This window comes from Eumetopias jubatus, unplaced genomic scaffold (assembly GCF_037043125.1).
Source record: "Eumetopias jubatus isolate StellerSeaLion01/CBP00866 unplaced genomic scaffold, mEumJub1_p1.0 scaffold_7, whole genome shotgun sequence".
Lineage (NCBI taxonomy): Eukaryota > Metazoa > Chordata > Mammalia > Carnivora > Otariidae > Eumetopias > Eumetopias jubatus.
Window position 1 is genome coordinate 83,881,148 of NW_028274813.1, and position 10,470 is coordinate 83,891,617.

A 10,470-nucleotide genomic window follows, 5' to 3' on the forward strand; every position below is an offset into this window, starting at 1 on the left:
CCTGCCTCCATGAGAAGGGTGTGCCGGTCACAGGGGTCTGTTGGACAGCAGCTGAGAGGCCTGGGGCCAGATGGGAAGGCGGGTAGAATGTAGACTCCCTGTCTAGGGGACCCTGAGCCAACCAGGTTGGCTGAGGATAGGGAGAATGGCAAGCTTAGGTTTGGAGGGAAGCGACCTGATTTAATTGGTTGTCTGGGTCATGTAGAGAGCTCAGTAGTGGGGTAGTAGAGGAGGGGCTGGCCCCTTGTGGTGAGAGCAATGGGAATAGCTAGGCCCCCCTCTTCCATAGCCAGCGATGGGCAAGTCCGCATGATCAGCTGTGGAGCAGACAAGAGCATTTACTTCCGCACTGCACAGAAGGTGAGGGTACGGGGCTTCCCTGAATGGGGCAGGGGTTGGGGGGGTGGAGGTTTCTACCGTTCCCCCAGCTGAGGTTGTAAGAGGTGAAGGGAGGTGAAAGTGGGGTTTTCTGGGCCTGATGGAGCCACATGCTCTACCCTTACAGTCTGGAGATGGAGTCCAGTTTACACGGACACACCACGTGGTACGGAAGACGACCCTCTATGACATGGATGTGGAGCCCAGCTGGAAGTACACGGCTATCGGCTGCCAGGACCGAAATATTCGGTGGGCATCCTCTTCTCAAACCGTATGACCACACTCCTTCAAGCCCGAGGGGGTCAGCTCTTGGCAGCTCTCTCCCCACTTCTGTCTTTTTGTCCAGCACTGTGTGCCCCCCTTGAGCCTATAGAATGAGCACTTTGCCGTACCCAAGAGGTGGTAGCCCCTTTGGTGTTGGGGAGTGGCTCCCAGAGAGAACAGGGCTGGGACTGAGTGCTGGGGTCTCTGCCACCCAGCTGTGCTTTGATCACGGCCCCCTCCTCACGTAAGCAAGAGCATGGTCTCTTCACAGGGTCTTCAACATCAGCAGTGGGAAGCAGAAGAAGCTGTTCAAAGGGTCACAGGGTGAAGACGGCACTCTGATTAAGGTAAGGGCCCAGGGGGACGGGCCATGGGCCAGAGAAAGGGAGCACTGGGGTACCAGGTGGACAGGGACGGTGCTTCCCTTGTCCTCTGCCAGCTATGTGTCCCATTCCTCAGGTGCAGACAGACCCCTCCGGGATTTACATAGCCACCAGCTGTTCTGACAAGAACCTCTCCATTTTTGACTTCTCCTCAGGCGAGTGTGTGGCCACCATGTTTGGCCACTCAGGTGAGTGTTGCCCCTGGACTCTCCTGCTGGAACTTTGCTCTTCCTTCCTTTAGTTTCTTGGGACCTAGCAGAGCTGCCTGCCCCTCCCTTCCGACCAACATCCACCTCCACTGTTGGGACAGAAGCTTGGTTGGGACTTCAGGGTGGCTCATAGGTCGTATTCTTTCTTCCTTACAGAGATTGTCACCGGCATGAAGTTCAGTAATGACTGCAAACATCTCATCTCGGTGTCAGGGGACAGGTGAGCAGAAGCCAGCTTCCCTCTGAGACACAGATTTTTCCTCTGTGACACACCCACCCTGCCCCCTCCTCTCTCTTCACATCAGTGATATCTCTGGGAAATAGGGCTAAGCAGGGGTATTTCTAGGGCCTGACGTGGCACTAGAGGCTGGCTCTGGTCTTCTTGCTGGCCCATGGAGAAGGGGAGCTAGTGGGGTTCCACCCCAGGCTCCTACCTTACCTCTCCCTCACTCAACTCTGTGGCTGTACCCAGCTGTATATTTGTATGGCGCCTGAGCTCTGAGATGACCATCAGCATGAGGCAGCGTCTGGCTGAGCTGCGCCAGCGTCAGCGAGGGGGCAAGCAGCAAGGATCGTCTTCTCCCCAGAGGGCTGCAGGACCCAACCGGTGAGAACAGAGTCTGGATACGGGCCAGCGGTAGGTGGGCATCCAGACTGCTCGCTGTCTCAGTGCTCCTCCTTTTTGCTCTGCACCTGCCATTTGCCTGTACCTCCTGACTCCCGGATCCCCCAACACCTGTTTCGTACCTGAAGACCCATGAAGGTTGGCCTCTTCCTGCACTGAATCTCCTCTTCCTGTGACCTTCCTTGTCTTGGACTTAGGCACGAGGCCCCATCGATGCTGTCTCCTGGACCAGCTCTGTCATCAGACAGTGACAAGGAGGGAGAAGATGAGGGCACTGAAGAAGAAGAACTTCCAGCTCTGCCCATCCTTGCCAAGGGTACCAAGAAGGAGCCAGGTGTGTGGAAGTCTGGGGCAGGGTCAGACAGGCACCAGTTGGCACAGTGGCTAGATATGCCCTTTCTGGGACAGGGGGTGAGAACAGAGTGAGCCGAGGAAGCCAGAGCATCTCTGTGGCCACACAAGGGTAGGGGCTGGTGCGGGGCCAGGGAGCTGGCTGGGTGGGCTGGAGACACTCTCTCTGACTGCCTGTCTCTGTCTGTCCTCAGTGCCTGGCCCAGGCCTGCCCCGAAGCCTGTCCCACTGGGAGATGAGTCAGGTGAGTCACCATCATTAAAAATGCCCTTCTGAGGTTACAAGGAGTGGAGGAAGGTGGAAGCAGGGCTCTCTGGGCCTGCCCACGTGCTGCACCCCTTGTGTCCAAGGCAGGGCCTTGTGGGAGAGTTTGAACAGCTTGGCTGGTCCCAGGTTAGGGATGATAAAGCCCAGGGGTCTCCTTCCTGTAGGCCAGGTGGGGTGGCCTGCAAGGTCTAGTCACCACTAGAAGAAGTGTTCCACTAGTTCAGCTGCCTGGGGGCCTGGGGGTAAGTGTGAACAAAGAACAGGTTGAGGTGGGGAGTAGACAAGGGGTGTCTGAGCCAAACAGCCGAAGTTCAAGGGGTGCCTGGGTGGCTCAGTCGGTTAAGCGTCCAACTCTTGGTTTCGGCTTGGGTCATGATCTCAGTGTCGTGGGATCGAGCCCCGAGGGCCCTGGTGTTGGGCCCCACTTAGGGCTCCATGCTCAGAGGAGAGTTTGCTTGTCCCTCTCCCTCCCCCACTGCACCCCCCCTTGGGTCCATGTGCCTGTGTGTAAGCTCTCTCTCAAATAAATAAATAATAACAAATAAAATGTTAAGAAAAAAAAAGAACTGGAGTTCAAGAGCATCAAAGGTTCAAAGAGTAGGCATCTGGAGAAACTAGCTCTAAAGACTCCAGGTTAGGAGGTAAGGTCAGAACTTCCAGAGCAGTTATTTAGAGGGATGGGGCCGTGAGAGGACCGGTAACTGGGCGGCTACTTCAGGGCAGCCAGAAGCAGGGTCAAGGCTTTCTGAGCAAGCCCGACAGCAGCCCCACCCTCGCTCGTGCCACATCAAGACTTCAAGTGGCAGTACCTTCATTGTCAGTGGCAGCTCCATGGAATGATGGTGGCGTGGTGCCTCTCGTGCCTTATGACCAGCCCAGGGGCTCAAGGCTGCACTACTTGTTTGTCCTTGGTGCTCTGGGCTTGGGGCTGACCTCAGAGTAAGGGACTTTTTAGAGATCACCAGCTCCGAGGTGCCCAGGCTGAGACTAGAAGGTCTAAGACAAGATGTAGAGTGAAGCTAAGAGCATGAACTCTGGAGCTAGACTACTTGAGTTGTAACTGGCAGGCAGGCCACTTACTGTCCATGGGACTAGGTAAGTTACTTAAGCCCGCTGTACTTCAGTTTTCCCATCTGTAAAAATGGGGATAATATACCTACTTCATAAGGTTGTCGTGGGGATTGAGTGAGTGAATACATGTATGTAAAGTGGATGGCACACAGTAAGTGCTATATGAGTGTTTGCCAATACTGTTGTATAGTGATTGTGACCCTCTCCCCAACCCCTGCCTCACACCAGGCACAGGAGACGGTGGAGTTCCTGGCCCCAGCCCCTGCAGCCAACCAAGGACCCAGAAGAAGGGGCCGCTGGGCCCATCCAGGTGTGGAGCTGAGTGTCCGCTCCATGCTGGACCTGCGGCAGCTAGAGACACTGGTCCCAGGCCCTCGAGGTGCTAGCCAAGACTTGCTGGCCATGACCCCATCTTGCCCTGGGAAGCATGGTCAGCAGGTCCCTGAGACCTCACATGCTAGCCAGGTGAGCCAGCTTTCTCCCAGCAACCTAGAGATCTCCAAAGAGCTATAGCCAGCCATATGCCGACAGCTGGGGCCTGAGCACTTGGCCAGCTGTGCTTGCTCTGCCCCTGTGGCACATGGGTAACCTGGATTGCAAAGGTTCAAGCTGGGCTAAGCTGTATGGTCTGCTGATTGGGGTGGTACCCTTTGTCCTGGGCCAGGTTTCTTAAAGGGCTCATGGTATTAAGTGGTGGCTGGAGGTTGGCAGCCCGGAGTGTGACAGAATATCGTTATTCCAGAAACTCAAGAACCTTAACTGGAGTTCTCCTCCGCGTTGGAATATTCAGCTTCCCCCAGAACTGATGCACACCAGATCCTTGCCTACCTCCACCTCTTTTCCCAGGCCCTCTCTCACATCAACAACCTCAGTAATGCCCCTTTGTGTGTTCCCAGAACGAAAAGCCCCCTCGGCCTCAGGCTTCCCAACCCTGTTCCTGTCCCCACATTATTCGATTGTTGTCCCAAGAGGAAGGGGTCTTTGCCCAAGATCTGGAGCCTGCACCCATCGAAGATGGTATTGTCTACCCGGATCCAAGTGACAGCCCCATCCTGGATACCAGGCAAGGGTCTTTCCCTCACCAGACCTCAGGGGCCATGCAGTCTTCCTTTCCCAGGCTTCCCTTCCCTGAGCGTTCTTTAGTTAGGGGAGGGCTGGCCCAGATTCCTCAGGGCTTGCCCGCCACTTTGCCCCTGCTTCATCCCCAGTCCCACTCACAGGTCGGGGAGAAGGAAGCCAGGTGTCGCGCGGTAGGGCTGCTCACCCCTACTAACTGCCTCTTCTTTCCCCTGCTGGCCTTCCTGGAAGTGAGTTCCAGGTGCAGGCTCCAGCCCGAGGGACCCTGGGAAGAGTTTATCCAGGCAGCAGGGGCTCCGAGAAGCACAGTCCTGACAGTGCCTGCTCTGTGGATTATAGTAGCAGCCGCCTTTCCAGCCCTGAGCACCCCAACGAAGGTGAGGCTGCGGCTTTGAGGGAGGTCAGTGGACTGAGGTGGGAGTGGAGGCTCTGGCGATGGGTGGGTGCAGCATGATGCTTCTCTCCCCTCCCCACGTCCAGACTCTGAGAGCACGGAGCCCCTGAGTGTGGATGGCATTTCCTCAGACCTTGAAGAGCCAGCCGAGGGTGATGAGGAAGAGGAGGAAGAAGAGGGAGGCACTGGTGCCTATGGGCTGCAGGGAGGCAGTCCCCATACCCCAGACCAGGAGCAGTTTCTAAAACAGCACTTTGAGACTCTGGCCAATGGGGCTGCTCCAGGTGTGGTCAGAGGGCCAGTATGTGGTCACTGGTCTGCCCTTCTTCCCTCCTTGCCTGGCTGAGAGGGAGGGTCCAAGGACAGGCCATGCCCTGGGTTTACCTTTGGCGGGGGGCCGGAGGGGGGGCAGAATCTGGGGCGAGGGCTGGCTTCGATTCATGATTTTTGTCACCTTGGTAGGGGGCCCAGTCAGGGTACCAGAGAGGACAGAGTCTCGGAGCATCTCTTCACGATTCCTGTTGCAAGTGCAGACCCCTCCGCTCAGGTACCTCCCCCACAGCAGCCCTCACTCTCCTACAAGGAGTTGCGGCTCACTTGAGCTCCCCATGCTCCCCAAAGGGCCAGTCCTGCCCCTGAGGCAGCAGGCCGTCCTCCTCTCTCCAAGGCTGCCATCTCCCCACGCCGAACAGTGTTCTGCACTCCCAGGTTTTGGGACAGCTGGCCTGCTGGCTTTGTGCCTGCCCTTCTTGCCCAGAGCTTCTGGTTCTGTGAGAGCTTCTCCCCGTCGTGGCAGGGAGGACTTCTAAGCCCTCTCTGGGCCTTCTTCCACATTTCCTCCCTGTAGGGAACTGTCTCCGTCTTCCTCGAGCCTGGCGCTGACATCGAGACCGGTCCAGGCGCGGCCGGCTGCGGGTGAGCAGCTGAGAGGCAGTGATGCCAGTCCTCCAGGAGCACCCCCGGAGGCAGAGCCCTCCCCTGGCAATGCTGGCCCCCAGCAGGCAGTCCCTGTGCTTTTGCCGCGACGCCGTCTCAACCCTGACAGCAGCTGGGCTCCCAAGAGAGTGGCTGCAGCCAGCACCTTAGGTGGACTCCAGAAAGCCCAGTCTGTGCAGAGTCTGGTGCCACAGGGTGAGGAGCCTGGTGGGTTCAACTCCAGGGTGCGGGGAGTATGAAGCGCATGCGCATGCTAGAGGAAGGAGGGCCTGATTTAGCCCTGACGTGTCACTGTGCTTGCCACTGGGTGTCCCTTAGTGGGTATGGGCAGGGCACAGCAACTTCTAGGGAGCTGTGAGCCTTAGTGCCTGGGAAGCCTTCCTCACCACCTGACCTGTGTCTCTCTGGCTTCTCGGCAGATGAGGCTCCTCCACCAGGCCCATTGCTCTTACGGGAGATGGAGGCCCAGGAGGGCCTGCGCTCCCTGCCACACGCTGATCACCGTCTGTCTCGGCCTCAGTCCTACCAGAACCCCACCACCAGTTCCATGGCCAAGATTTCCCGCAGCATCTCTGTTGGGGAGAATTTGGGCCTGGCGGCCGAACCTCAGGCTCCTGCTCCCATTCGAGTCTCACCGCTCAGCAAGCTAGCCCTGCCCAGCCGGGCTCACCTGGTCCTGGACATCCCAAAGCCACTGCCCGATCGTCCTACCCTGGCCACGTTCTCACCTGTTACCAAGGGCAGGGCCCCTGGTGAGGCAGAACAGCCTGGCTCCCCAGTGGGCCTAGGAAAGGCTCACAGTACATCTGAGAGGCGGGCCTGTTTGGGGGAGGGTGCCCCTCCCAAGCCTAGGACAGAGTGCCAGCCTCAGCCTGGGCCCAGCAGCCCCTGTGCCCAGCAACTGCCGGTCAGCAACCTCCTCCGAGGCCCTGAGAACTTGCAGCCCCCGTCCCCCGAGAAGACTCCCAGCCCCATGGAATGCACCAGGCCAGGGGCAGCCCTGAGCCAGGACTCAGGTGTGCACAGCTCCCCAGCTCTCATCTCCAGCCCCATCGTCTTTCTCCTGTCTCTATTGTCTGCTCTCTGGCTCCATCCCATTTCTGTGCATCCAGCCTCTGGCGTTTTCGTCCTGTCTGTTCTCATCTTGGTCCATAAGTCACACCTCTGATGGTGAGACACGCCTACCAATCTTCACAATCTCCTTGTGACCCACTTGCCCCTTCCCTGCCTCTGGCTTCTTGGGCTGGAGCTGGCCCTCCCCTTAGGACCTCGTTTTCTGTGTGGTGTTGGGAAGGAAGGAGGCAAGGAGAGGGCAAACCAAGGGGGTGTGATCCTGCGGGTAGGCCTCTCCTGCTCTCAGGGGCCCCTGGGTGGGGAGGCCTGAAAGGGCAGCTTTGCTGGGCCTTGCTGAGCTGTATCTGTCCGTCCCAGAACGAGCAGTGAGCCTGGAGGAGTGCGAGCAGCTTGTGGCAGAGCTCCAGGGCAGTGTGCGCCAGGCTGTGCGACTCTACCACTTGGTACGTGTTGGGCACCCACCGGGGGGGGAGAGACAGCTGAGTAGCCAGAACAACCATAAGGCTCTTCCACTGACGGGTGGGTGGAGCAAACAAGAACATCTGGGGCAGAGTAGGTGAGGGAGTTAGAGGCCAGGTCAGGCCTCTTGAACCGAGCACCTACTGGTCATCTCCGGAGACTTCCTCAGACTGGAGGGGTAGGGGTGGAGCGACCATATGTCCTAGTTTGCCTAGGACCTGGTTTGTCCTAGGACCATCCCAGTTTATGCCTGTTGTCCCAGTGTAATTATTAATAGCAGCCCTTGTCATATTCAAAAACTGTTTGGCCACCCTAGACATGGGGGACGGTCCAGGAGGGCCTTCTCTGGGGTCCGGCTAGACCCAGGTGGGGTCCCTCCTCTTTATAGATCCACTGACAGGAGGTTCCTCCACTGTTCCTCCGACTCACTTCCCGGGTCTTGCTGCAGGTGGCTGGCTGCAAGACGCCCTCAGCGGAGCAGAGTCGCATCGCCCAGCTCCTCAGAAACACCTTCTCCTCAGTGCGGCAGGAGCTCGAGGCCCTGGCCGGGGCAGTGTTGTGCAGCCCGGGCGGGAGCCCTGGGGCCGTGGGGGCTGAGCAGACACAGGCCCTGCTAGAGCAATACTCAGAGCTGCTGCTTCGGGCGGTGGAGCGGCGCATGGAACGCAGACTCTAGTTCCGGAATCCTGTCCCAAGTGAATGCTCCCCCTATTCCAAACTGTAGCCCCTGCTCCACTCTCCAAAACCTGTGGGGATACTTGGAGTGGCTAGCAGGGGTCAGTGCTCAGAGGGGAAGCGCCTTTTCCAGCTTCCTCATGGGGCCCCTGTATTTATTAATTTATTTCCCTGACTGTTGCCTCACTTTCTTGGAGCTCCTGCCTCCACAGCCCCTTCAGTGGCTCATGCAGGGTAGGTCTTGGATCCTTGTCATCTTGGTGCTGTGAGGAGCAGGAGGGCAGCCTGCCCCATCTGGGGGAAATTGGGAAGGGCTGGCCCTCTCTTCTTAGAAGCCATTTGAAATTACTGCAGGGATCAGCTCCCTGGGGTGGAGCACACACAGGGTATTCGGTGGGGTGGAAGTGAAAGGCCATGTGGTATCAGTGCCCTTCAGCCAACAGCGGAGCTTCACCTCTACCTCCACTTCCCCTCCCACACCAGCTGCACTCCCCCGGCTGCCAGAGCGGGGGGTTGTCTGTTTTCCCCAGTGCCTGGCAGTTCCCAAAGGCAAAACCCTCTAGCCCTCCAGGGCATTCCCAGCCATCAGGAGGCTTGAGTTGGTATCGAGGCCCGAGCCCCCCACATTCCACTCCCATCCCCCCACCCAAGAGAGCCCTAGCATTCTCTCTCTTCCTGTGCCCCCCTTTCTCTCCTGGCCAGAACTTGTGGAGACAGCTGTGGGATGTTGCTGCAGGACAGTAAAGCCCTCTGCTGGGCAAACATAAAGCCCTGGCCTCCTTTTCCCAGCCCCTTGGTCTTCCCTGTCTTCCCAACCCTGATCCCCAGCAGGCTGCTAGACCCAGAGGCCACCTTCTCCTTGCATCCTGAGTGATGCTGGTGTTAGAACTTCCCTCATGGTTTACAGGGCGCCAGCCCACCTTCTAAGGACCTTGGCCACAGACGAAGTACACACACACACACACACACACACACACACACACACACACACACACACAGTTGAGTGTCATCGCTAAGAGTACTTGGCTGGCTGATGGGTGCCTGGTTTCCCTTCATGTGCTATTCCTGCTTTGCCACCCTGGCTCACGTGGAACTATCAAGGGACATGAAAAGGACTGGAACACACTAACCCGAATTCTGGATTCTTGGGGTCCACAACCTAGCCAGTACGAGATGGCTCGTAGGTTTCTGGTCTGGGTGGAAGGAACCTCCTCAAAGGCGGTGCTGGGCACCCAGGATGCTCTGGATGCTGGAAGTTGAGGGGAGAGGGGGGCATGTGGGACTGCAGATGGGGCCAAGAGACACACTGGAAAGGCGGCAGGTGGGACAGGTAAGTGGTAGAGGGGAGGGGATAGATTAGAAGGGCAGCTGTTAGGAGTGAGGGGGAGGATATAGGGCGCAGGGGGCAGGTAGAACAGGACCAAGTAGTGAAGCAGTTGTTGAGTTGGGGTGAGGAACACGTGTCTCTGGGCCCTGCTGCTGCCCTCTGCCTCAGGTAAGTCAGGGTAGCTTTCCTGAAGATTCAGGTCAGAAAAACCAATTGTCCCATGGACAGGCCATGGGGTCCTGCTGGTTCTGTAGGCAGAAACTTAGAAATTGGTTTGCGTGGAGTGCTCAGCTCTTGTTTGCACCAGCTGGAATACACCAGAACAGATGAAGCCTATTTCACCCCGACTCTTCTGTACTACCACCACCTGCATGGCCAAACTGCAAAGAACTGCAGCTGAGGGTGAACCCCGGCAGGGCTGCAGCTGCCCTTTGTGAGGGTTAGAAGTCTACTCCACAGCACGCTAGCCACAGCCCAGACGAAACAGGCTCAGGCCTGGCCCTCTGGCCTGGGTTCCTGGCGATCCTCAGCCAGCCAGCCCCTCAGAGGAGGGAGCCACACTCCCGCTAAGGTTTGGAAGAAGGTGGCCGCCCTTTCCCTATCCCCACCCGAGCGTGGGGTGGGAGAGGGGGTCTTGTGGTCGGCCGGCGCCCGTCCCCTTCTGCATGTCTGAGGCCACCGGCAATTGCCGCCCCCCGACCAGATTTGCCCTGACCCAGTTTTGACCCCCCCTACCCTTATTTATAACTTTTATACTTTGTCCAGGCCGTGGCGCTTCCCTCTTCCCCAGGTCTCACGGGGCAGGGGCTGTTTTTAACTCGTCCGTTTGTATTGATGTATGAACTCGTCAATAAATACAATCATTTGTTAACTCTAGGATGCCAGCGAGTGGGGCAGGCGGGAGAAGGCGCGGCTTCTCACCGGTGGTCCGGTTAGCTGAATCCCGGCGCACTGCGGGCGGGGGCGGGGCCCAGCGGGGG

At 58.0% G+C, this 10,470-nt stretch overlaps 1 protein-coding gene across 3 annotated transcripts in view; it reads left to right on the forward strand.

Annotated features, from left to right (window-relative positions):
* The window catches only part of MAPKBP1 (mitogen-activated protein kinase binding protein 1), a 51,864-nt gene extending 41,503 nt beyond the window's left edge, over nucleotides 1–10,361 (forward strand). For 2 of the 3 annotated variants that reach the window (XM_028094467.2, XM_028094468.2), the window contains 17 exons: nucleotides 290–360; nucleotides 506–627; nucleotides 914–989; nucleotides 1,102–1,213; nucleotides 1,391–1,454; nucleotides 1,707–1,841; nucleotides 2,057–2,193; nucleotides 2,405–2,454; nucleotides 3,777–4,013; nucleotides 4,445–4,611; nucleotides 4,857–5,002; nucleotides 5,106–5,303; nucleotides 5,482–5,566; nucleotides 5,867–6,150; nucleotides 6,375–6,971; nucleotides 7,387–7,472; nucleotides 7,937–10,361. In XM_028094467.2, the coding sequence (XP_027950268.1) occupies nucleotides 290–360; nucleotides 506–627; nucleotides 914–989; nucleotides 1,102–1,213; nucleotides 1,391–1,454; nucleotides 1,707–1,841; nucleotides 2,057–2,193; nucleotides 2,405–2,454; nucleotides 3,777–4,013; nucleotides 4,445–4,611; nucleotides 4,857–5,002; nucleotides 5,106–5,303; nucleotides 5,482–5,566; nucleotides 5,867–6,150; nucleotides 6,375–6,971; nucleotides 7,387–7,472; nucleotides 7,937–8,164 (2,795 nt within the window). In that variant the 3' untranslated portion in view covers nucleotides 8,165–10,361. The remainder of the gene's footprint in view (nucleotides 1–289; nucleotides 361–505; nucleotides 628–913; nucleotides 990–1,101; nucleotides 1,214–1,390; nucleotides 1,455–1,706; nucleotides 1,842–2,056; nucleotides 2,194–2,404; nucleotides 2,455–3,776; nucleotides 4,014–4,444; nucleotides 4,612–4,856; nucleotides 5,003–5,105; nucleotides 5,304–5,481; nucleotides 5,567–5,866; nucleotides 6,151–6,374; nucleotides 6,972–7,386; nucleotides 7,473–7,936) is intronic. The other variant, XM_028094469.2, reaches the window with a different exon arrangement.
* Nucleotides 10,362–10,470: the final 109 nt, after the last annotated feature.